This window comes from Cololabis saira, chromosome 22 (genome assembly GCF_033807715.1).
Source record: "Cololabis saira isolate AMF1-May2022 chromosome 22, fColSai1.1, whole genome shotgun sequence".
NCBI classification, from domain to species: Eukaryota; Metazoa; Chordata; class Actinopteri; order Beloniformes; family Belonidae; genus Cololabis; species Cololabis saira.
Window position 1 is genome coordinate 37,549,256 of NC_084608.1, and position 25,657 is coordinate 37,574,912.

The 25,657-nt window shown below is 41.0% G+C and overlaps 1 protein-coding gene across 1 annotated transcript in view; it reads right to left on the reverse strand.

Moving 5' to 3' along the window:
- Window positions 1–25,657, reverse strand: part of LOC133423427 (nebulin-like) — a 66,318-nt gene that overhangs the window by 21,766 nt on the left and 18,895 nt on the right. Inside the window, exons 13-23 of the mRNA XM_061713600.1 lie at window positions 21,126–21,236; window positions 9,722–9,832; window positions 9,438–9,548; window positions 8,376–8,480; window positions 7,771–7,878; window positions 7,520–7,630; window positions 6,737–6,847; window positions 5,770–5,880; window positions 5,503–5,613; window positions 3,335–3,445; window positions 156–266 (exon numbers count right to left, since the gene is read on the reverse strand). Coding sequence (XP_061569584.1) covers window positions 156–266; window positions 3,335–3,445; window positions 5,503–5,613; window positions 5,770–5,880; window positions 6,737–6,847; window positions 7,520–7,630; window positions 7,771–7,878; window positions 8,376–8,480; window positions 9,438–9,548; window positions 9,722–9,832; window positions 21,126–21,236 — 1,212 coding nt within the window. The remainder of the gene's footprint in view (window positions 1–155; window positions 267–3,334; window positions 3,446–5,502; window positions 5,614–5,769; window positions 5,881–6,736; window positions 6,848–7,519; window positions 7,631–7,770; window positions 7,879–8,375; window positions 8,481–9,437; window positions 9,549–9,721; window positions 9,833–21,125; window positions 21,237–25,657) is intronic.

The window sequence follows — 25,657 nt, forward strand, 5'->3', positions numbered from 1 at the left end:
ATAAAACCCAATACAAACCAAATAAACACCCAATAAAACCCAATAAAGACCCAATACACACCCAATAAAACCCGATAAAACCCAATGAAGACCAATAAACACCCAAAAGACACAGTGAAGACCCAACGAAGACCCAATAAAACCCGCCGGCTCACCTGACTCTGCAGCTGCGACGCCTCTTTGGCGTGTTGTGTGTCCAGAGTCTCCGGTAGAGTCGAGAACAGAGAACTCGCCTGTTCCTTCCTTCCTGCTTCTTTGTACTTCATCTGTAGACGAAACCAACGAACGGAAAATATTCAGCCGACTCCTGGCAACAATAAAACCCAGTAAAACCCAGTAAAACCCAATAAAACCCAATAAAGACCCAAAAGACCCAATAAAACCCAATAAAGACCCAAAAGACCCAATAAAACCCAATAAAACCCAGTAAAACCCGATAAAGACCCAATAAAGACCCAATAAAACCCAATACACACCCAATAAAACCCAAAAGACACAATAAAACACAATAAAACCCAATAAAACCCAATAAACCCAATAAAACCCAATAAAACCCAAAAGACACAATGAAGACCCAATAAAACCCAATAAAACCCAATAAAGACCCAATAAAACCCAATAAAACCCAATAAAGACCCAATAAAACCCAATAAAACTCAATAAAGACCCAATAAAACTCAATAAAGACCCAATAAAACCCAATACACACCCAATAAAACCCAAAAGACACAATGAAGACCCAATAACCCTTCTTCTTCGGTGTAAACCGGAGTCAAGTTCTCTTGTCTGATTTATGTCTGACCTGGCAATAAAGCTTTTTCTGATTCTGATTCTGATTCTTCCAGCTCTCAGCGAAGGCGGACGCTTTTCTGCTCCTCTCCCTTATCAACCTTCCCTGCCTGTCTGCTTTTGTCCTGTCGCTTCAGAGTCTCTCATTTTCACTACTCCAAAAACTCTACAATCATGGAATTGATTAACTGGGCTCTCAGCACTATTGACCAAATTTTTGCAACGAGAAGTCCGGGGGTAAGGGAGCCCTCCTGCCCCGACGGGACATTTTTTGCTGGATACACGATGGACTCCTACAAGAACTGGAAGCCGTTGTGCCTCAAGATCTTGACCGTCAAGGACGTTGAAGATGCTTCATAATTGGATTTATGGTAGCAGGATTTCTTCTAATTGGAGTGGGGATTTTCCTGGCCTATCGACAATCTCGTAAGTCGGCGACAGCCGTTCTGGCTCTTTCAGAGCTGCCCGACGTTGCTGAAGGAATAAGCACTCAGACTCTAGAGCAGGGCCGCAAGCTGATGCGATCCTTGAACAGAATCGCAGGCTAGCAGGGGTCTTCGAGCTCGTTAGCAAGATGGAAAACACCTTGGAGAAGCTCGGTACCCGGCTTGGCGGGGATTGATCACAAATTCGTCTGATTGGAGACGCCATTGATGAACCAGAGACTAAAGGCATACGGAAAATTACTGAGGCTGCCTGATCTCAAGAATTGTTGATTCTACAATCTGCCCTTGACAGAGTGGCTTGGCAGGCCTCTCCGGTCACAATCTCCCTGGTGGAATGTAAACAAGACGACTCTGCCCAACCCTCCCCCTCTCCCACGAACACCCGCGGATCTTCCTCCCAGAACTGACCGAGCTGCCTGATTACATCAAGGACTTTTTGGCTGAGAGCAGCTCTGGGTGAAGGTTCACGGACTATCGCACACACACACACACACACACACACACACACACACACACACACACACACACACACACACACACACACACACACACACACACACACACACACACACACACACACACACACACTCACTGACAACCACAACCCCCCCACCCCCATCCCCCATCCAACGCCTTGCTGGCTCCCCCTCTTATCAGCCCCCCTGACACGGACGTTTGAGTTCGAGCGCCACGCGTTCGCAGCGCTCACTTGGATGAACTGTGCCGGGACTGTCCCCCCCCCACCCCCCCCAACTTTCCCACCCTCCATCACCCACATGCAAGTCCTGTGACGTCTGTGACGTCTGTGCTTCGTGTGCTGCGAGGTGTTTTTTTGCAACTTGATACTGTGTATTGTTTGATATTCAGTGTGAAGATGTATTTTTTTTCTCCTCCCCCCATCCCAGTGTTACCCTTTGGAAAACGGGCGCACAAAACCATTGTGTCGCCGCCGGTGTATCCGAAGTCAAAAACTGTTTTCTAAGCTGACCTAATAAACCTGATTCTGATAAAACCCAATAAAACCCAACGAAAACCAAATAAAACCCAATAAAGACCCAATAAAACCCAAAAGACACAATGAAGACACAATAAAACCCAAAAGACACAATGAAGACCCAATAAAACCCAATAAAACCCAATAAATCCCAATAAAAACCCAATAAAACCCAATAAAGACACTATAAAACCCAATAAATCCCAATAAAAACCCAATAAAACCCAATAAATCCCAATAAAGACCCAATAAAACCCAATAAAACCCAATAAATCCCAATAAAAACCCAATAAAACCCAATAAAGACCCAATAAAACCCAATAAAACCCAATAAAGACACAATAAAACCCAATAAATCCCAATAAAGACCCAATAAAACCCAATAAAGACCCAATAAAACCCAATAAAACCCAATAAAACCCAATAAAGACACAATAAAACCCAATAAATCCCAATAAAGACCCAATAAAACCCAATAAAACCCAATAGACACAATAAAACCCAATAAATCCCAATAAAAACCCAATAAAACCCAATAAAGACACAATAAAACCCAATAAATCCCAATAAAGACCCAATAAAACCCAATAAAGACCCAATAAAACCCAATAAAACCCAATAAAAACCAAAAGACACAATGAAGACCCGATAAATCCCAATAAAGACCCAATAAAACCCAATAAAGACCCAATAAAACCCAATAAAACCCAATAAAAACCAAAAGACACAATGAAGACCCGATAAAACACAATAAAACACAATGAAGACACAACGAAGACCCAATAAAACCCAAAAGACACAATAGAGACAATAAAACCCAATGAAAACTCAATAAAACCCAATAATCTGTAGACGAAACCAACAAACGGAAACGTTCAGACTCCTGGCAACACTAGTGTGTCGTCTGCGTACGAGTTGACCGTCGGATCTACCGTCCTATCGAATAAATACCAGACTAACATAGAAGTTCTGATGGGTTTAAGCTGGATTCTGGTGGACCCTGAAGCCCCGCCCACCTGAAGCCCCGCCCCCCCAGGACCCCCCCCTGAAGCCCCGCCCCCCCTGAAGCTCCGCCCCCCCCGATACCCCCCCCCCCCCTCCTCACCTGGCTCTGCCGCTCAGAAACCGTCTTAGCGAACTGCGTCTCCGAGGTTTCTGGGAGTTGGGAGTAGAAACTCTGGGCCAGGCTCTTCCTGCCGGCGTCCGTGTACCTGATCTGGAAGAGAAGTGTCATGTGACCTCTGACATCACTGCGGTCATGTGACCTCTGACATCACTGCGGTCATGTGACCTCTGATATCACTCTGACATCACTCTGACATCACTGGGGTCATGTGACCTCTGACATCACTGTGACCTCTGACATCACTGGTCATGTGACCTCTGACATCACTCTGACATCACTGGTGGAACCAGCTCCTGATTAACATTTCATTCTACACCAGGGGTGTCAAACTCATTTTTCTTGCCGGCCAGATTTGACCAATTTTTTTCTCGCGGCCGCACACTCAAAATAACAAAAACGGTGCGAACATGTTTTTTTTCTAATTCTTTTTTTTTACTATTGTTATCTAATCCAATATCAGTTTAGTTAATTTTAAAGGAAATATGCACTTTGTTTACACTCTAATTATGTCAAATATATTTCTTCAGGAACTTTTCTTGAAATTTCTCTGGGTTTTTTTTCAAATTATGTAAAATACTTTTAATATCATTACAAATCATTTACAAAGATAAACAGAAACAAGTATGTTTTTTTTATATTTCGCTTTTTTATAGGAAATTTAATTAAAAGCAAAATCTTTCTTATTACATCCCAGAGTGTTTCTTTGTGATTTAGAGATTTTTCCAGTACAATTAAGTGTATTTATTTTTAAAAATTGGCGTAGATATTTACGCCAGTGTGCCGAAAAAGTCAGCACTTCTTTTTTAACTGTTTTACTTTGTCACTATCCTCGTATTCAAAACTGAAATTCTCCCAATAAATATCTTCTATCATCTTTTTTAGCAGTGATATTTTTCCTGCGATAAATATAATAGAAGTCGGTTAATAAAAATAAACGACCGTCTACAAAGAAATAAAATCGGCAAATGCATTCTAGAAAACTAGAAAAATGTTGAAAACAGCTCTCTTTGTGGAATAACGATGGATTTGTAGAAGAAATATATTATGGGATATGCTGCGATTCATGGCAATTATTTATGCCTTCCTTTTAAGTAAATTAACATTTCTTTTTTTGCGTTGGAAACTTCTCGCGGGCCGCATGAAAATCTCTCTCGGGTCACACATTTGACACCTCTGGTCTAAATGCAGATGACATTGACTTCTACCCCTCAGTTAGCAGTTACCTGGTTCTGGTTCTAGCCAGTTAGCGGTTAGCAGTTAGCGGTTACCTGGTTCTGGTTCTAGCCAGTTAGCGATTAGCAGTTAGCGGCTACCTGGTTCTAGCCAGTTAGCGGTTAGCAGTTACCTGGTTCTGGTTCTAGCCAGTTAGCAGTTAGAAGTTAGCGGTTACCTGGTTCTAGCCAGTTAGCGGTTAGCAGTTAGCAGCTACCTGGTTCTAGCCAGTTAGCGGTTAGCAGTTAGCGGTTACCTGGTTCTAGCCAGTTAGCGGTTAGCAGTTAGCAGCTACCTGGTTCTAGCCAGTTAGCGGTTAGCGGTTACCTGGTTCTAGCCAGTTAGCGGTTAGCGGTTACCTGGTTCTGGTTCTAGCCAGTTAGCGGTTAGCAGTTAGCGGTTACCTGGTTCTAGCCAGTTAGCGGTTAGCAGTTAGCAGCTACCTGGTTCTAGCCAGTTAGCGGTTAGCAGTTAGCGGTTACCTGGTTCTAGCCAGTTAGCGGTTAGCAGTTAGCAGCTACCTGGTTCTAGCCAGTTAGCGGTTAGCGGTTACCTGGTTCTAGCCAGTTAGCGGTTAGCGGTTACCTGGTTCTGGTTCTAGCCAGTTAGCGGTTAGCAGTTAGCGGTTACCTGGTTCTAGCCAGTTAGCGGTTAGCAGTTAGCAGCTACCTGGTTCTAGCCAGGTAACGGTTAGCGGCTACCTGGTTCTAGCCAGTTAGCGGTTAGCAGTTAGCAGCTACCTGGTTCTAGCCAGTTAGCAGTTAGCGGTTAGCAGCTACCTGGTTCTAGCCAGTTAGCGGTTAGCAGCTACCTGGTTCTAGCCAGTTAGCGGTTAGCAGTTAGCAGCTACCTGGTTCTAGCCAGTTAGCAGTTAGCGGTTAGCAGTTAGCAGCTACCTGGTTCTAGTCGGTTAGCAGTTAGCGTTTAGCAGCTACCTGGCTCAGCAGCTCCGTCACCTCCCTGGTGAACTGCGTCTCCAGCGTCTCTGCTAGCGTAGCGAACAGCGAGCTCCTCAGGTTCTTCTTCCCGCCTTCCTGGTACTTGATCTACGGTGGAGAAGAGAGTCTGAAACCTGGACCAGGACCAGGACCAGGACCAGGACCTGGACCAGGACCAGGACCAGGACCAGGACCAGGACCAGGACCAGGACCTGGACCAGGACCAGGACCAGGACCTCCAGAACCTCCAGTACCGGCCGTTACCTGGCTGAGCAGCGCGGCGGCCTCTTTAGCGTGCTGCGTGTCCAGGGTTTGGGGCAGCAGCGCGTACAGAGAGCTGCTAGCGTCCCTGCTAGCCGCCTCCTTGTATTTGTTCTGGAAGATCAGAGGAAAAGATGAGTCCTGTTGCCGCAGCAACCGATCCAATCAGTCAGTTTACACGGGAAGTTTAATTCAGAATTAATTCAGAATTCAAATTAAAATGAGTAAAAATTACATATATATATATGTATATATATATATATATATATATATATATATATATATATATATATATATATATATATATATATATATATATATATATATATATATATATTAATAAAATCAATAAAAAACAAACATTATTTATTATTTATTATTATTTATAAAAAAGAAAAGAAAAGAGAAAATTAATAAAGAAATAAGGAAAATATAAATTATAAAATAAAATAAAAATAAATAAATAAAATTAATTAATTAAAAAATGTAAAAGAATTAAAAAAAAGAAACGAAAAGAAAAAAAACTAACATAGAAATTGAAAAAATAATATTAATATTAATAATAATTAATTAATAAAAATAGTAAATTAATTAAAATTAAAGGAAATTAAATTTAAAAAAGAAGACATTTAAAATAATTCAATAAAATAAAAAATAGACAAAAAAACATAAGAAAAATCCAAAAAATAATAATAGTAAAATTCAAAAACTAATAATAAATAAATTAAATAAATTAAATAAATTAAAAAAATAAAATAAAATTAATTAATTAAAACATTTTTAAATAAAAAAAGAAATCAAAACAAAACAAACAAAAATAATAATAAAATAAATAAAATTAATAATTTAATGAATAAAAATAATATTTTTTTTTAAGAAAAATGTAATAAAAGACAAAATAGAAAAAAACAAAAAAACATGCTAGTTTGTTCCGTCTCCGTGGTTACCTGGCTCTGCAGGTGAAACTCACCTGGCTCTGCAGGTGCGACTGCAGCTTGGCCAGCTGCGTCTCCGTGGTTTCTGCCATCTGGTGGAACAAACTGCTCTGATTCTGCTGCTTCATCCCTTCCTTGTACTTCACCTGCAGGACGGAACGGAAACGTTGAAATGTTGAGAATAATGTTGAAGTACGATTTCGAGAAAAAAGTCGAAATTTCGAGAAAAAAGTCTAAATTTCGAGAATAAAGATCTAAGCAGTTTATCGTACAGACATCATTACAACATTGACAAACCCGGGACGCGTTTTACTACAACATATTTTAGTCTCATCATTCTAGCCATTACGGTTTTTGAGATATTCAACTATGCTCATTTTGATGTGAAAAATGTGATAATTCATGGTTTGCATGAATGGGCGTGGCCTAACGGCTCAACAGCACCCCCTAGAAAACTTAACCTACGTGCACGAAAATCGCTACACACCTGTATCATCATCAACTTAAAGAAAAGTCTCTTGGCGCCATGGCCCAAACTGAACAGTTTTTCACCAGGCCTGGCTTGGTGCAAAATGTGGTGATTTTTGGGGCAGATTTAGGGTTTAGGGGGAAAAAAGACTATTCTATAGACTATAGAATAAAACTTCCTACAGATACAATCGGGCCTTCGCACTGTAAGTGCTCGGACCCTAAAAAAAAAAAGTTGAGGTGAACTGAACTACAAACATGGTTCTGGGTGTCGACTGGCCCCGCCCCCTCAGGTACCTGGCCCCGCCCCCTCCCCTGGCCCCGCCCCCTCCCCTGGCCCCGCCCCCTACCTGGCTCTGCAGGTGGGTTTTCTCCCTGGCGTGTTTGGTGTCGATGGTTTCGGCCAGAACGGAGTAAAGATTGGAGCTCAGATCTTCCTTATCCTCTTCTGTGTACTTCACCTGAGAATGGAAGTACAATTTCCAGAAAAAAGTCAAAATGTCGAGAAAAAAGTCTAAAATTGTATTTCAACATTAATCTCGACATTTTGACTTTTTTCAGCAGTCAGCTGGCGGGGCTAGCGTGCTAGGTGTTAGCCTACCTGGCTGAGCAGCGCGCTAGCCGCTTTAGCGTGTAGCGTGTCCAGCGTCTCCGGCAGCAGGTGGAACAGACTGGACGCTAGTTCCTTTAGCCCCGCCTTGTACTTGAGCTGCAGACGGAAGAGAGGACGTTAGCACAGACATTAGCGCAGAATAACATTCATCCAGCCTGGCGTCCCGCTGGGCTCGCTGCTCGGCCCACTTTCATTTACAGTTCTGGTCCTGGTTCTACAGGGTTCTGGTGTTTCTCCCGTCACTCTGCAGGTCCAAGGCAGTCCTAGCCCCGCCCCCTCCGGTAGCCCCGCCCCCTCATGTCCTAGCCCCGCCCCCTCATGTACCGACCCCGCCCCCTCATGTACTGACTCCGCCCCCTCATGTCCTAGCCCCGCCCCCTCAGGTAGCCCCGCCCCCTCTTACGTCACTCTGCAGGTCCGAGGCCGTCCTAGCCCCGCCCCCTCAGGTCCTAGCCCCGCCCCCCTCAGGTAGCCCCGCCCCCTCTTACGTCACTCTGCAGGTCCGAGGCCGTCCTAGCCCCGCCCCCTCATGTACTGACCCCGCCCCCTCAGGTCATAGCCCCGCCCCCTCAGGTAGCCCCGCCCCCTCTTACGTCACTCTGCAGGTCCGAGGCCTCCTTAGCGTGCAGCGTCTGCATCGTCTCCGGCAGCGTCGAGAACAGAGACTTGGAACCGTCTGGAACCTTCCTGTAGTTGATCTGGAATAAAGGAAAAAGAAGTCAAAATGTTGAGAAAAAAGTCTAAATGTCAAGATTAATGTTGAAGTACAATTTCGAGAAAAAAGTTGAAATTTCGACAAAAAAGTCAAAATGTTGAGAAAAAAGTTTAAATATATAAAAAAGTCCAAATTTTGAGAAAAAAGTTGAGAAAAAAGTCAAAATGTCAACAAAAAGTTGAAATTTTCAGCCAGAACGGCTTTCAACAAAAAGTTGAAATTTTGAGAAAAAAGTTGAGAAAAAAGTCGAAATTTCAACAAAAAAGTCAAAGTTTTGAGAAAAAAATTGAGAAAAAAAGTCAAAATTTCAACAAAAAAAGTCAAAATTTTGAGAAAAAAGTTGAGAAAAAACTCGAAATTTAAAAAAAAGTCGAATTTTTGAGAAAAAAGTTGAGAAAAAAGTCGAAATTTCAACAAAAAAGTCAAAATTTTGAGAAAAAAGTTGAGAAAAAACTCGAAATTTTAAAAAAAGTCGAATTTTTGAGAAAAAAGTTGAGAAAAAAGTCGAAATTTCAACAAAAAAGTCGAAATTTTGAGAAAAAAGTCAAAATTTCAACAAAAAAGTCAAAATTTTGAGAAAAAGGTTGAGAAAAAAGTCGAAATTTCAACAAAAAAGTTGAATTTTTGAGAAAAAAGTCTAAAATGACCAGACCAGACCAGACTGGTTAGAACCAAATCAGACCGGACCAGAACCAGAACTCACCTGGCTGTGCAGGTCTCTGACTGATCCGGACCGGTCCAGACCAGAACCAGACCAGAACCAGAACTCACCTGGCTGTGCAGGTCTCTGACTGATCCGGACCAGAACCGGAACCAGAACTCACCTGGCTGTGCAGGTCTCTGACTGATCCGGACCGGTCCAGACCAGAACCAGAACTCACCTGGCTGTGCAGGTCTCTGACTGATCCGGACCAGAACCAGAACCAGAACCAGAACTCACCTGGCTGTGCAGGTCTCTGACGGTCTTGTGGAACCGGGTCTCGCTGGTTTCTGCCAGCTGGGAGTAGAAACTCTGGGAGAGACTCTTCCTGCCGTCCTGCTGGTACTTGACCTGGAGGGACAAGAACCGGGTCAAGAACTGGTCCAGGTCCAGAACCGGGTCAAGAACTGGTCCAGGACAAGAACCGGGTCAAGAACTGGTCCAGGACAAGAACCGGGTCAGGAACTGGTCCAGGACAAGAACCGGGTCAAGAACCGGGTCAAAACCTGAACGCTGTTTCCTACCTCACTCAGAACGTTAGCCACGTCGCGGGCGAAGCTGCTCTCCGAGGTTTCTGCTAGCGTAGCGTACAAACTGCTGGACATTTCCTTCCTGCCGAGCTGCTTGTACTTGACCTGAGAAAACACACGGGTTTGAGAGGGATTGTTTTGTTTTGTTTGTCTAATTACCGGGTCTTTTGTTAAAATGTTTGTCTTATGTTGACGTAGCGGGTCAATCAGCTGATGCTGCAGTGAGGAACGCACATTCAGTGCGCAAGAACTGTTTAGTTTAAATGCTTGAACTATTTAATCAGTACATTTATGGATGTTAAGATGAGCAGCAGATAATTATTTTCTGTGTTAATGATAACCTGTAATAAGAGCTCTGGCCTTATGTTTGACCAGGCCAGGTTTTGTGATCCCGGATGGTGAGCTATTCCAGAATCCAATGATCAGGAGTCCACGTGGAGGAACCAGGAATCATACTCAACAGTAATTATGTGTCTGCCACAGCGGTAGGAACAGAACTCTAGAAACAGAACTCTAGAAACAGAACTCTAGAAACAGAACTCTAGAAACAGAACTCTAGAAACAGAACTCTAGAAACAGAACTCTGAAGAACAGAACTCTAGAAACAGAACTCTAGAAACAGAACTCTAGAAACAGAACTCTGAAGAACAGAACTCTAGAAACAGAACTCTAGAAACAGAACTCTAGAAACAGAACTCTAGAAACAGAACTCTAGAAACAGAACTCTGAAGAACAGAACTCTAGAAACAGAACTCTAGAAACAGAACTCTGAAGAACAGAACTCTAGAAACAGAACTCTAGAAACAGAACTCTAGAAACAGAACTCTGAAGAACAGAACTCTAGGAACAGAACTCTAGAAACAGAACTCTAGAAACAGAACTCTGAAGAACAGAACTCTAGAAACAGAACTCTAGAAACAGAACTCTAGAAACAGAACTCTAGAAACAGAACTCTAGAAACAGAACTCTAGAAACAGAACTCTGAAGAACAGAACTCTAGAAACAGAACTCTAGAAACAGAACTCTAGAAACAGAACTCTAGGAACAGAACTCTAGAAATAGAACTCTAGAAACAGAACTCTAGAAACAGAACTCTAGGAACAGAACTCTAGGAACAGAACTCTAGAAACAGAACTCTGGAAACAGAACTCTAGAAACAGAACTCTGAAGAACAGAACTCTAGAAACAGAACTCTAGAAACAGAACTCTAGAAACAGAACTCTAGAAACAGAACTCTAGAAACAGAACTCTAGAAACAGAACTCTAGGAACAGAACTCTGAAGAACAGAACTCTAGAAACAGAACTCTAGAAACAGAACTCTAGAAACAGAACTCTAGAAACAGAACTCTAGAAACAGAACTCTGAAGAACAGAACTCTAGAAACAGAACTCTAGAAACAGAACTCTAGAAACAGAACTCTAGGAACAGAACTCTAGGAACAGAACTCTAGAAACAGAACTCTGGAAACAGAACTCTAGAAACAGAACTCTAGAAACAGAACTCTAGGAACAGAACTCTGAAGAACAGAACTCTAGAAACAGAACTCTAGAAACAGAACTCTAGAAACAGAACTCTAGAAACAGAACTCTAGAAACAGAACTCTGAAGAACAGAACTCTAGAAACAGAACTCTAGAAACAGAACTCTAGAAACAGAACTCTAGGAACAGAACTCTAGGAACAGAACTCTAGAAACAGAACTCTAGGAACAGAACTCTAGAAACAGAACTCTAGAAACAGAACTCTAGGAACAGAACTCTAGAAACAGAACTCTGAAGAACAGAACTCTAGGAACAGAACTCTAGAAACAGAACTCTAGAAACAGAACTCTAGAAACAGAACTCTAGAAACAGAACTCTAGAAACAGAACTCTGAAGAACAGAACTCTAGAAACAGAACTCTAGAAACAGAACTCTAGAAACAGAACTCTAGAAACAGAACTCTAGAAACAGAACTCTAGAAACAGAACTCTGAAGAACAGAACTCTAGAAACAGAACTCTAGGAACAGAACTCTAGAAACAGAACTCTGAAGAACAGAACTCTAGAAACAGAACTCTAGAAACAGAACTCTAGAAACAGAACTCTAGGAACAGAACTCTAGAAACAGAACTCTAGAAACAGAACTCTAGAAACAGAACTCTAGAAACAGAACTCTAGGAACAGAACTCTAGAAACAGAACTCTAGAAACAGAACTCTGAAGAACAGAACTCTAGAAACAGAACTCTAGAAACAGAACTCTGAAGAACAGAACTCTAGAAACAGAACTCTAGAAACAGAACTCTAGAAACAGAACTCTAGGAACAGAACTCTAGAAACAGAACTCTAGAAACAGAACTCTGAAGAACAGAACTCTAGAAACAGAACTCTAGAAACAGAACTCTGAAGAACAGAACTCTAGAAACAGAACTCTAGAAACAGAACTCTAGAAACAGAACTCTAGAAACAGAACTCTAGGAACAGAACTCTAGAAACAGAACTCTAGAAACAGAACTCTAGAAACAGAACTCTAGGAACAGAACTCTAGAAACAGAACTCTAGAAACAGAACTCTAGAAACAGAACTCTAGAAACAGAACTCTAGGAACAGAACTCTAGAAACAGAACTCTAGAAACAGAACTCTAGAAACAGAACTCTAGGAACAGAACTCTAGAAACAGAACTCTGAAGAACAGAACTCTAGAAACAGAACTCTAGAAACAGAACTCTAGGAACAGAACTCTGAAGAACAGAACTCTAGAAACAGAACTCTAGAAACAGAACTCTAGAAACAGAACTCTAGAAACAGAACTCTAGGAACAGAACTCTAGGAACAGAACTCTAGAAACAGAACTCTAGAAACAGAACTCTAGAAACAGAACTCTAGAAACAGAACTCTAGAAACAGAACTCTAGAAACAGAACTCTAGGAACAGAACTCTAGAAACAGAACTCTGAAGAACAGAACTCTAGAAACAGAACTCTAGAAACAGAACTCTAGAAACAGAACTCTAGAAACAGAACTCTAGAAACAGAACTCTAGAAACAGAACTCTGAAGAACAGAACTCTAGAAACAGAACTCTAGAAACAGAACTCTGAAGAACAGAACTCTAGAAACAGAACTCTAGGAACAGAACTCTAGAAACAGAACTCTAGAAACAGAACTCTAGAAACAGAACTCTGGAAACAGAATTCTAGAAACAGAACTCTGGAAACAGAATTCTAGAAACAGAACTCTAGAAACAGAACTCTAGAAACAGAACTCTAGAAACAGAACTCTAGAAACAGAACTCTAGAAACAGAACTCTAGAAACAGAACTCTAGAAACAGAACTCTGAAGAACAGAACTCTAGAAACAGAACTCTAGAAACAGAACTCTAGAAACAGAACTCTAGAAACAGAACTCTAGAAACAGAACTCTAGAAACAGAACTCTAGAAACAGAACTCTAGAAACAGAACTCTAGAAACAGAACTCTAGAAACAGAACTCTAGAAACAGAACTCTAGAAACAGAACTCTAGAAACAGATCTCTAGAAACAGAACTCTAGAAACAGAACTCTAGAAACAGAACTCTAGAAACAGAACTCTAGAAACAGATCTCTAGAAACAGAACTCTAGAAACAGAACTCTAGAAACAGAACTCTGAAGAACAGAACTCTAGAAACAGAACTCTAGAAACAGAACTCTAGAAACAGAACTCTGAGAAACAGAACTCTAGAAACAGAACTCTAGAAACAGAACTCTAGAAACAGAACTCTAGAAACAGAACTCTGAAGAACAGAACTCTAGAAACAGAACTCTAGAAACAGAACTCTAGGAACAGAACTCTAGAAACAGAACTCTAGGAACAGAACTCTAGAAACAGAACTCTAGAAACAGAAGTCTAGAAACAGAAGTCTAGAAACAGAACTCTAGGAACAGAACTCTAGAAACAGAACTCTAGAAACAGAACTCTAGAAACAGAACTCTAGGAACAGAACTCTAGAAACAGAAGTCTAGAAACAGAACTCTAGAAACAGAACTCTAGGAACAGAACTCTAGAAACAGAACTCTAGGAACAGAACTCTAGAAACAAAACTCTAGAAACAGAAGTCTAGAAACAGAACTCTAGAAACAGAACTCTAGAAACAGAACTCTAGAAACAGATCTCTAGAAACAGAACTCTAGAAACAGAACTCTAGAAACAGAACTCTAGAAACAGAACTCTGAAGAACAGAACTCTAGAAACAGAACTCTAGAAACAGATCTCTAGAAACAGAACTCTAGAAACAGAACTCTAGAAACAGAACTCTAGAAACAGAACTCTAGAAACAGAACTCTAGGAACAGAACTCTAGAAAAAGAACTCTAGAAACAGAACTCTAGAAACAGAACTCTAGGAACAGAACTCTAGAAAAAGAACTCTAGAAACAGAACTCTAGAAAAAGAACTCTAGAAACAGAACTCTAGAAACAGAACTCTAGAAACAGAACTCTAGAAACAGAACTCTAGAAAAAGAACTCTAGAAACAGAACTCTAGAAACAGAACTCTAGAAACAGAACTCTGAAGAACAGAACTCTAGAAACAGAACTCTAGAAACAGAACTCTAGAAACAGAACTCTAGAAACAGAACTCTGAAGAACAGAACTCTAGAAACAGAACTCTAGAAACAGAACTCTAGAAACAGAACTCTAGGAACAGAACTCTGAAGAACAGAACTCTAGAAACAGAACTCTGAAGAACAGAACTCTAGAAACAGAACTCTAGAAACAGAACTCTGAAGAACAGAACTCTAGAAACAGAACTCTAGAAACAGAACTCTGAAGAACAGAACTCTAGAAACAGAACTCTAGAAACAGAACTCTGAAGAACAGAACTCTAGAAACAGAACTCTAGAAACAGAACTCTAGAAACAGAACTCTAGACACAGAACTCTAGGAACAGAACTCTAGAAACAGAACTCTAGAAACAGAACTCTAGAAACAGAACTCTAGAAACAGAAGTCTAGAAACAGAACTCTAGGAACAGAACTCTAGAAACAGAACTCTAGAAACAGAACTCTAGAAACAGAACTCTAGGAACAGAACTCTAGAAACAGAACTCTAGAAACAGAACTCTAGAAACAGAACTCTGAAGAACAGAACTCTAGAAACAGAAGTCTAGAAACAGAAGTCTAGAAACAGAACTCTAGAAACAGAACTCTAGGAACAGAACTCTAGAAACAGAACTCTAGGAACAGAACTCTAGAAACAAAACTCTAGAAACAGAAGTCTAGAAACAGAACTCTAGAAACAGAACTCTAGAAACAGAACTCTAGGAACAGAACTCTAGAAACAGAACTCTAGAAACAGAACTCTAGAAACAGAACTCTAGAAACAGAACTCTAGAAACAGAACTCTAGAAACAGAACTCTAGAAACAGAACTCTAGAAACAGAACTCTAGAAACAGAACTCTAGAAACAGAACTCTAGAAACAGAACTCTAGAAACAGAACTCTAGAAACAGAACTTTAGAAACAGAACTCTAGAAACAGAACTCTAGAAATAGAACTCTAGAAACAGAACTCTAGAAACAGAACTCTAGAAACAGAACTCTAGAAACAGAACTCTAGAAACAGAACTCTAGAAACAGAACTCTAGAGACAGAACTCTAGAGACAGAACTCTAGAAACAGAACTCTAGAAACAGAACTCTAGAAACAGAACTCTAGAAACAGAACTCTAGGAACAGAACTCTAGAAACAGAACTCTAGAAACAGAACTCTAGAAACAGAACTCTAGAAACAGAACTCTGAAGAACAGAACTCTAGAAACAGAACTCTAGGAACAGAACTCTAGAAACAGAACTCTAGAAACAGAACTCTAGAAACAGAACTCTAGAAACAGAACTCTAGAAACAGAACTCTAGAAACAGAACTCTAGAAACAGAACTCTAGGAACAGAACTCTAGAAACAGAACTCTAGAAACAGAACTCTAGAAACAGAACTCTAGAAACAGAACTCTAGGAACAGAACTCTAGAAACAGAACTCTAGAAACAGAACTCTGAGAAACAGAACTCTAGAAACAGAACTCTAGGAACAGAACTCTAGAAACAGAACTCTAGGAACAGAACTCTAGAAACAGAACTCTGAAGAACAGAACTCTAGAAACAGAACTCTAGGAACAGAACTCTAGAAACAGAACTCTAGGAACAGAACTCTAGAAACAGAACTCTAGAAACAGAACTCTAGAAACAGAACTCTAGGAACAGAACTCTGAAGAACAGAACTCTGAGGAAACAGAACTCTAGGAACAGAACTCTAGAAACAGAACTCTAGGAACAGAACTCTAGAAACAGAACTCTAGGAACAGAACTCTAGAAACAGAACTCTAGAAACAGAACTCTAGAAACAGAACTCTGAAGAACAGAACTCTAGAAACAGAACTCTAGGAACAGAACTCTAGAAACAGAACTCTAGAAACAGAATTCTAGAAACAGAACTCTAGAAACAGAACTCTAGGAACAGAACTCTGAGGAAACAGAACTCTAGAAACAGAACTCTAGGAACAGAACTCTAGAAACAGAACTCTAGAAACAGAACTCTAGAAACAGAACTCTAGGAACAGAACTCTAGAAACAGAACTCTAGAAACAGAACTCTAGAAACAGAACTCTAGAAACAGAACTCTAGAAACAGAACTCTAGGAACAGAACTCTAGAAACAGAACTCTAGAAACAGAACTCTGAAGAACAGAACTCTAGAAACAGAACTCTAGGAACAGAACTCTAGAAACAGAACTCTAGGAACAGAACTCTAGGAACAGAACTCTAGGAACAGAACTCTAGAAACAGAACTCTAGAAACAGAACTCTAGAAACAGAACTGTAGAAACAGAACTCTAGAAACAGAACTCTAGAAACAGAACTGTAGAAACAGAACTCTAGAAACAGAACTCTAGAAACAGAACTCTGAAGAACAGAACTCTAGAAACAGAACTCTAGGAACAGAACTCTAGAAACAGAACTCTAGGAACAGAACTCTAGGAACAGAACTCTAGAAACAGAACTCTAGAAACAGAACTCTAGAAACAGAACTCTAGGAACAGAACTCTGAGAAACAGAACTCTAGAAACAGAACTCTGAAGAACAGAACTCTAGAAACAGAACTCTAGGAACAGAACTCTAGAAACAGAACTCTAGAAACAGAACTCTAGGAACAGAACTCTAGAAACAGAACTCTAGAAACAGAACTCTAGAAACAGAACTGTAGAAACAGAACTCTAGAAACAGAACTCTAGAAACAGAACTCTAGAAACAGAACTCTAGAAACAGAACTCTAGAAACAGAACTCTAGAAACAGAACTCTAGAAACAGAACTCTAGAAACAGAACTCTAGAAACAGAACTCTAGAAACAGAACTCTAGAAACAGAACTCTAGGAACAGAACTCTAGAAACAGAACTCTAGGAACAGAACTCTGAGAAACAGAACTCTAGGAACAGAACTCTAGAAACAGAACTCTAGAAACAGAACTCTAGAAACAGAACTCTAGAAACAGAACTCTAGAAACAGAACTCTGAAGAACAGAACTCTAGAAACAGAACTCTAGGAACAGAACTCTAGAAACAGAACTCTAGAAACAGAACTCTAGGAACAGAACTCTAGAAACAGAACTCTAGAAACAGAACTCTAGAAACAGAACTGTAGAAACAGAACTCTAGAAACAGAACTCTAGAAACAGAACTCTAGAAACAGAACTCTAGAAACAGAACTCTAGAAACAGAACTCTAGAAACAGAACTCTAGAAACAGAACTCTAGAAACAGAACTCTAGAAACAGAACTCTAGAAACAGAACTCTAGAAACAGAACTCTAGGAACAGAACTCTAGAAACAGAACTCTAGAAACAGAACTCTAGGAACAGAACTCTAGAAACAGAACTCTAGAAACAGAACTCTAGAAACAGAACTCTAGAAACAGAACTCTAGAAACAGAACTCTGAAGAACAGAACTCTAGAAACAGAACTCTAGAAACAGAACTCTAGAAACAGAACTCTAGAAACAGAACTCTAGAAACAGAACTCTAGAAACAGAACTCTAGGAACAGAACTCTAGAAACAGAACTCTAGAAACAGAACTGTAGAAACAGAACTCTAGAAACAGAACTCTAGAAACAGAACTCTAGAAACAGAACTCTAGAAACAGAACTCTAGGAACAGAACTCTAACAGTGAACTTTATTTTTTGGGTGGGTTTCCCACATCCATGGTTTATTTTGGCGGGTTGTTTTGTTGTTTTTGGGATGGTTTTGAGTTGATGTATTTTCTTTATTCCACACTTGAGGAAATCGTGTGGAACAGAATTGAAGCTAATGCTGCACCTGACATAAGCTAACTAAGCTGAAGTCATTGTTTATATTTTTTTGTTAATTTGAATTCCAATACTTGAAGAAAGTTTATTTTTTACGTGGCCATATTTATTTTTCAACGTTTGAGTAATTAGTTTGTGTTTTTTCTAATACACGCTCTGTGTCTTCATTCACTGCATCATACGTGTTCTCCTCGGCTGAGTCTAGTCTTCTGAGGTTACTAGCCTAACGCTAGCTATTTGCTGCATTTTATTACAGTAGTTACAGCCAAATACATGCTACAGAGAGAACCGTCGAAATGTCGAGAAAAAAGTCAAAATGGTGAGAAAACAGTCGAAAATGGTGAGAAAACAGTCGAAAATGGTGAGAAAAAGGTCAAAATGGTGAGAAAACAGTCGAAAATGGTGAGAAAAATGTCAAAATGGTGAGAAAACAGTCGAAAATGGTGAGAAAAAGGTCAAAATGGTGAGAAAACAGTCAAATGGTGAGAAAAAAGTCGAAATGGTGAGAAAACAGTCGAAAATGGTGAGAAAACAGTCGAAAATGGTGAGAAAAAGGTCAAAATGGTGAGAAAACAGTCGAAAATGGTGAGAAAAAGGTGAAAATGGTGAGAAAACAGTCAAATGGTGAGAAAAAAGTCGAAATGGTGAGAAAACAGTCGAAAATGGTGAGAAAACAGTCGAAAATGGTGAGAAAACAGTCGAAAATGGTGAGAAAACAGTCGAAAATGGTGAGAAAAAGGTCAAAATGGTGAGAAAACAGTCGAAAATGGTGAGAAAAAGGTCAAAATGGTGAGAAAACAGTAGTCGAAAATGGTGAGAAAAAGGTCAAAATGGTGAGAAAACAGTCGAAAATGGTGAGAAAAAGGTCAAAATGGTGAGAAAACAGTCGAAAATGGTGAGAAAAAGGTCAAAATGGTGAGAAAACAGTAGTCGAAAATGGTGAGAAAAAGGTCAAAATGGTGAGAAAACAGTCGAAAATGGTGAGAAAAAGGTCAAAATGGTGAGAAAACAGTCAAAATGGTGAGAAAAAGGTCAAAATTGTGAGAAAACAGTCGAAAATGGTGAGAAAAAGGTCAAAATGGTGAGAAAACTGTCGAAAATGGTGAGAAAACAGTCGAAAATGGTGAGAAAACAGTCGAAAATGGTGAGAAAAAAGTCGAAATGGTGAGAAAACAGTCGAAAATGGTGAGAAAACAGTCGAAAATGGTGAGAAAACAGTCGAAAATGGTGAGAAAAAGGTCAAAATGGTGAGAAAACAGTCGAAAATGGTGAGAAAAAGGTCAAAATGGTGAGAAAACAGTAGTCGAAAATGGTGAGAAAAAGGTCAAAATGGTGAGAAAACAGTTGAAAATGGTGAGAAAAAGGTCAAAATGGTGAGAAAACAGTCGAAAATGGTGAGAAAACAGTCGAAAATGGTGAGAAAAAGGTCAAAATGGTGAGAAAACAGTCGAAAATGGTGAGAAAAAGGTCAAAATGGTGAGAAAACAGTAGTCGAAAATGGTGAGAAAAAGGTCAAAATGGTGAGAAAACAGTCGAAAATGGTGAGAAAAAGGTCAAAATGGTGAGAAAACAGTCGAAAATGGTGAGAAAACAGTCGAAAATGGTGAGAAAAAGGTCAAAATGGTGAGAAAACAGTCGAAAATGGTGAGAAAAATGTCAAAATGGTGAGAAAACAGTCGAAAATGGTGAGAAAAAGGTCAAAATGGTGAGAAAACAGTCAAATGGTGAGAAAAAAGTCGAAATGGTGAGAAAACAGTCGAAAATGGTGAGAAAACAGTCGAAAATGGTGAGAAAAAGGTCAAAATGGTGAGAAAACAGTCGAAAATGGTGAGAAAAAGGTCAAAATGGTGAGAAAACAGTCGAAAATGGTGAGAAAAAGGTGAAAATGGTGAGAAAACAGTCAAATGGTGAGAAAAAAGTCGAAATGGTGAGAAAACAGTCGAAAATGGTGAGAAAACAGTCGAAAATGGTGAGAAAACAGTCGAAAATGGTGAGAAAACAGTCGAAAATGGTGAGAAAAAGGTCAAAATGGTGAGAAAACAGTCGAAAATGGTGAGAAAAAGGTCAAAATGGTGAGAAAACAGTAGTCGAAAATGGTGAGAAAAAGGTCAAAATGGTGAGAAAACAGTCGAAAATGGTGAGAAAAAGGTCAAAATGGTGAGAAAACAGTCGAAAATGGTGAGAAAAAGGTCAAAATGGTGAGAAAACAGTAGTCGAAAATGGTGAGAAAAAGGTCAAAATGGTGAGAAAACAGTCGAAAATGGTGAGAAAAAGGTCAAAATGGTGAGAAAACAGTAGTCGAAAATGGTGAGAAAAAGGTCAAAATGGTGAGAAAACAGTCGAAAATGGTGAGAAAAAGGTCAAAATGGTGAGAAAACAGTCGAAAATGGTGAGAAAAAGGTCAAAATGGTGAGAAAACAGTCAAAATGGTGAGAAAAAGGTCAAAATGGTGAGAAAACAGTCGAAAATGGTGAGAAAAAGGTCAAAATGGTGAGAAAACAGTCAAAATGGTGAGAAAAAGGTCAAAATTGTGAGAAAACAGTCGAAAATGGTGAGAAAAAGGTCAAAATGGTGAGAAAACTGTCGAAAATGGTGAGAAAACAGTCGAAAATGGTGAGAAAACAGTCGAAAATGGTGAGAAAAAAGTCGAAATGGTGAGAAAACAGTAGAAATGTCGAGAATAAAGTCGAAAATGGTGAGAAAACAGTCGAAAATGGTGAGAAAAAGGTCAAAATGGTGAGAAAACAGTCGAAAATGGTGAGAAAAAGGTCAAAATGGTGAGAAAACAGTAGTCGAAAATGGTGAGAAAAAGGTCAAAATGGTGAGAAAACAGTCGAAAATGGTGAGAAAACAGTCGAAAATGGTGAGAAAAAGGTCAAAATGGTGAGAAAACAGTCGAAAATGGTGAGAAAACATTAAAAATGTCGAGAATAAAGTCTAAATGTCGGTCAACCGGTGTCTCCGGTGTCTCCGGCCCTCGCCAGCGGCGCTGCTACGCTACCGTGCTACGCTGCTACGCTGCTACGCTACCGTGCTACGCTGCTACGCTACCGTGCTACGCTGCTACGCTACCGTGCTACGCTGCTACGCTACTCACCTCACTCAGCAGCTCCGTGGCCTCCTTGGCGTGTTGAGTTTCCAGCGTAGCGGGAAGCAGAGAGTAGAGCGAGCTGCCGCTCTCCTTCTTCCCCGACTCCTTGTACTTCACCTGGAGACGCAGAAGCAGTTCCTCAGGACCGGCACGTTACTGAGATAAACGTCACGTTACTGAGATAAACGTCACGTTACCGAGATAAACGTCACGTTACCGAGATAAACGTCACGTTACTGAGATAAACATCACGTTACCGGGACGATAAACGTCTCAGTAACGAGACGATAAACGTCTCGTTACCGGGACGATAAACGTCTCGTTACTGAGACGATAAACGTCTCAGTAACGAGACGATAAACGTCTCGTTACTGAGACGATAAACGTCTCAGTAACGAGACGATAAACGTCTCGTTACTGAGACGATAAACGTCACGTTACTGAGACGATAAACGTCACGTTACCGAGATAAACGGCACGTTACTGAGATAAACGTCACGTTACCGAGATAAACGTCACGTTACTGAGATAAACATCACGTTACCGGGACGATAAACGTCTCAGTAACGAGACGATAAACGTCTCGTTACTGAGACGATAAACGTCACGTTACTGAGACGATAAACGTCACGTTACCGAGATAAACGGCACGTTACTGAGATAAACGTCACGTTACCGAGATAAACGTTACGTTACCGAGATAAACGTCACGTTACTGAGATAAACGTCACGTTACTGAGATAAACGTCACGTTACTGAGATAAACGTCACGTTACCGAGATAAACGTCTCAGTAACGAGACGATAAACGTCACGTTACCGAGATAAACGGCACGTTACTGAGATAAACGTCACGTTACCGAGATAAACGTTACGTTACCGAGATAAACGTCACGTTACTGAGATAAACGTCACGTTACTGAGATAAACGTTACGTTACCGAGATAAACGGCACGTTACTGAGATAAACGTCACGTTACCGAGATAAACGTTACGTTACCGAGATAAACGTCACGTTACTGAGATAAACGTCACGTTACTGAGATAAACGTCACGTTACTGAGATAAACGTCACGTTACTGAGATAAACGTCACGTTACTGAGATAAACGTCACGTTACTGAGATAAACGTCACGTTACTGAGATAAACGTCACGTTACCGAGATAAACGTCACGTTACTGAGACGATAAACGTCTCGTTACCGAGATAAACGTCACGTTACTGAGATAAACGTCACGTTACTGAGATAAACGTCACGTTACTGAGATAAACGTTACGTTACCGGGATAAACGTCACGTTACTGAGATAAACGTCACGTTACTGAGATAAACGTCACGTTACTGAGACGATAAACGTCACGTTACCGGGATAAACGTCACGTTACTGAGATAAACATCACGTTACCGGGATAAACGTCACGTTACTGAGATAAACGTCACGTTACTGAGATAAACGTCACGTTACCGAGATAAACGTCACGTTACCGGGACGATAAACGTCACGTTACTGAGATAAACGTCTCGTTACCGAGACGATAAACGTCACGTTACTGAGATAAACGTCACGTTACCGAGATAAACGTCACGTTACCGGGACGATAAACGTCACGTTACTGAGATAAACGTCACGTTACCGAGATAAACGTCACGTTACCGGGACGATAAACATCACGTTACTGAGATAAACGTCTCGTTACCGAGATAAACGTCACGTTACCGAGATAAACGTCACGTTACTGAGACGATAAACGTCTCGTTACCGAGATAAACGTCACGTTACTGAGATAAACGTCACGTTACTGAGACGATAAACGTCACGTTACTGAGACGATAAACGTCTCGTTACTGAGATAAACGTCACGTTACCGAGATAAACGTCACGTTACTGAGATAAACGTCACGTTACTGAGATAAACGTCACGTTACTGAGATAAACGTCACGTTACCGAGACGATAAACGTCACGTTACTGAGATAAACGTCTCGTTACCGAGATAAACGTCACGTTACCGAGATAAACGTCACGTTACTGAGACGATAAACGTCTCGTTACCGAGATAAACGTCACGTTACTGAGATAAACGTCACGTTACTGAGATAAACGTCACGTTACTGAGACGATAAACGTCTCGTTACTGAGATAAACGTCACGTTACTGAGATAAACGTCTCGTTACTGAGACGATAAACGTCTCAGTAACGAGACGATAAACGTCACGTTACTGAGATAAACGTCACGTTACTGAGACGATAAACGTCACGTTACTGAGATAAACGTCACGTTACCGGGACGATAAACGTCTCAGTAACAAGACGATAAACGTCACGTTACTGAGATAAACGTCACGTTACTGAGACGATAAACATCACGTTACTGAGATAAACGTCACGTTACTGAGACGATAAACGTCACGTTACTGAGATAAACGTCACGTTACCGGGACGATAAACGTCACGTTACTGAGATAAACGTCACGTTACTGAGACGATAAACGTCACGTTACTGAGATAAACGTCACGTTACCGGGACGATAAACGTCTCAGTAACAAGACGATAAACGTCACGTTACCGGGATAAACGTCACGTTACCGGGATAAACGTCTCGTTACTGAGACGATAAACATCACGTTACCGGGACGATAAACGTCCCAGTAACGAGACGATAAACGTCACGTTCCCGGGACGATAAACGTCACGTTACCGGGACGATAAACGTCTCGTTACTGGGACGATAAACGTCGGGAACCCAACATTTATCACCAGCTGTCATTTTTAAATCGTCTTTCTTTTAGATGATTTAGTTCTAGTTTCAGGAGGCGATGCGAGTGTCATGGTGATAAAAATGAACATGATAAAAAACACAGCTAAGTTGAACCAAGAGTTAATGGCTGAGAATAATAATTCATGGCAAAAAGGTGATTAAAAAGACTATGTCATGATTATAATGCTGAATGGGATAACATGTTGTTCAGAACAGAATATAAGCAATGGTAATAATAAGACCTGATTGTTAATAATTTTCATATGTTCATATAATAATTCATTAGAAAGTGTAAGTTAAAAGAGAATAATTCCTTGTTTCCATGTGTCTTGAGTTAAAAAGGTTAAAATGATTCTGTGCTCAGCTGATGTTTCCTGCAGGCGTAGAAGATAACAGAGACAGTAATGGCACGTGTATAGAAAAATACTTTATTTTATATCATTTTTTGTTACAATATTTTACTTACCTTTTTATAAGAATTCATTTGTATAAGTTATTTCCAGAACTTCAATTGTGTTTTATTTTCTTTATTAAGTCTGTGGCGAATCTGTTGCACAGCAGTTGATTACAAATGCACCTAATACGAATGCTCCCGTGTTGAAGGAGAAGAATAATACACTCTGGTTGTTAACCCGTCGTGGTCGTGTCGTTTTTACACCCTTTTTATTTTATTCTTTCCCCGGCAACGGGGCGTAACACGAGGGCGTAACACGAGGGCGTAACACGAGGGCGTAACACGAGGACGTAACACGAGGACGTAACACGAGGACGTAACACGAGGACGTAACACGAGGACGTAACACGAGGGCGTAACACGAGGGCGTAACACGAGGGCGTAACACGAGGACGTAACACGAGGACGTAACACGAGGGCGTAACACGAGGACGTAACACGAGGACGTAACACGAGGACGTAACACGAGGACGTAACACGAGGACGTAACACGAGGACGTAACACGAGGGCGTAACACGAGGGCGTAACACGAGGACGTAACACGAGGACGTAACACGAGGACGTAACACGAGGACGTAACACGAGGACGTAACACGAGGACGTAACACGAGGACGTAACACGAGGGCGTAACACGAGGGCGTAACACGAGGACGTAACACGAGGACGTAACACGAGGGCGTAACACGAGGACGTAACACGAGGACGTAACACGAGGACGTAACACGAGGACGTAACACGAGGACGTAACACGAGGACGTAACACGAGGGCGTAACACGAGGGCGTAACACGAGGACGTAACACGAGGACGTAACACGAGGACGTAACACGAGGACGTAACACGAGGACGTAACACGAGGACGTAACACGAGGACGTAACACGAGGACGTAACACGAGGACGTAACACGAGGACGTAACACGAGGACGTAACACGAGGACGTAACACGAGGGCGTAACACGAGGACGTAACACGAGGACGTAACACGAGGACGTAACACGGGGACGTAACACGGGGACGTAACACGAGGACGTAACACGAGGACGTAACACGAGGACGTAACACGAGGACGTAACACGAGGGCGTAACACGAGGACGTAACACGAGGGCGTAACACGAGGACGTAACACGGGGACGTAACACGAGGACGTAACACGGGGACGTAACACGAGGACGTAACACGAGGACGTAACACGAGGACGTAACACGAGGACGTAACACGAGGGCGTAACACGAGGGCGTAACACGAGGACGTAACACGAGGGCGTAACACGAGGGCGTAACACGAGGGCGTAACACGAGGGCGTAACACGAGGACGTAACAC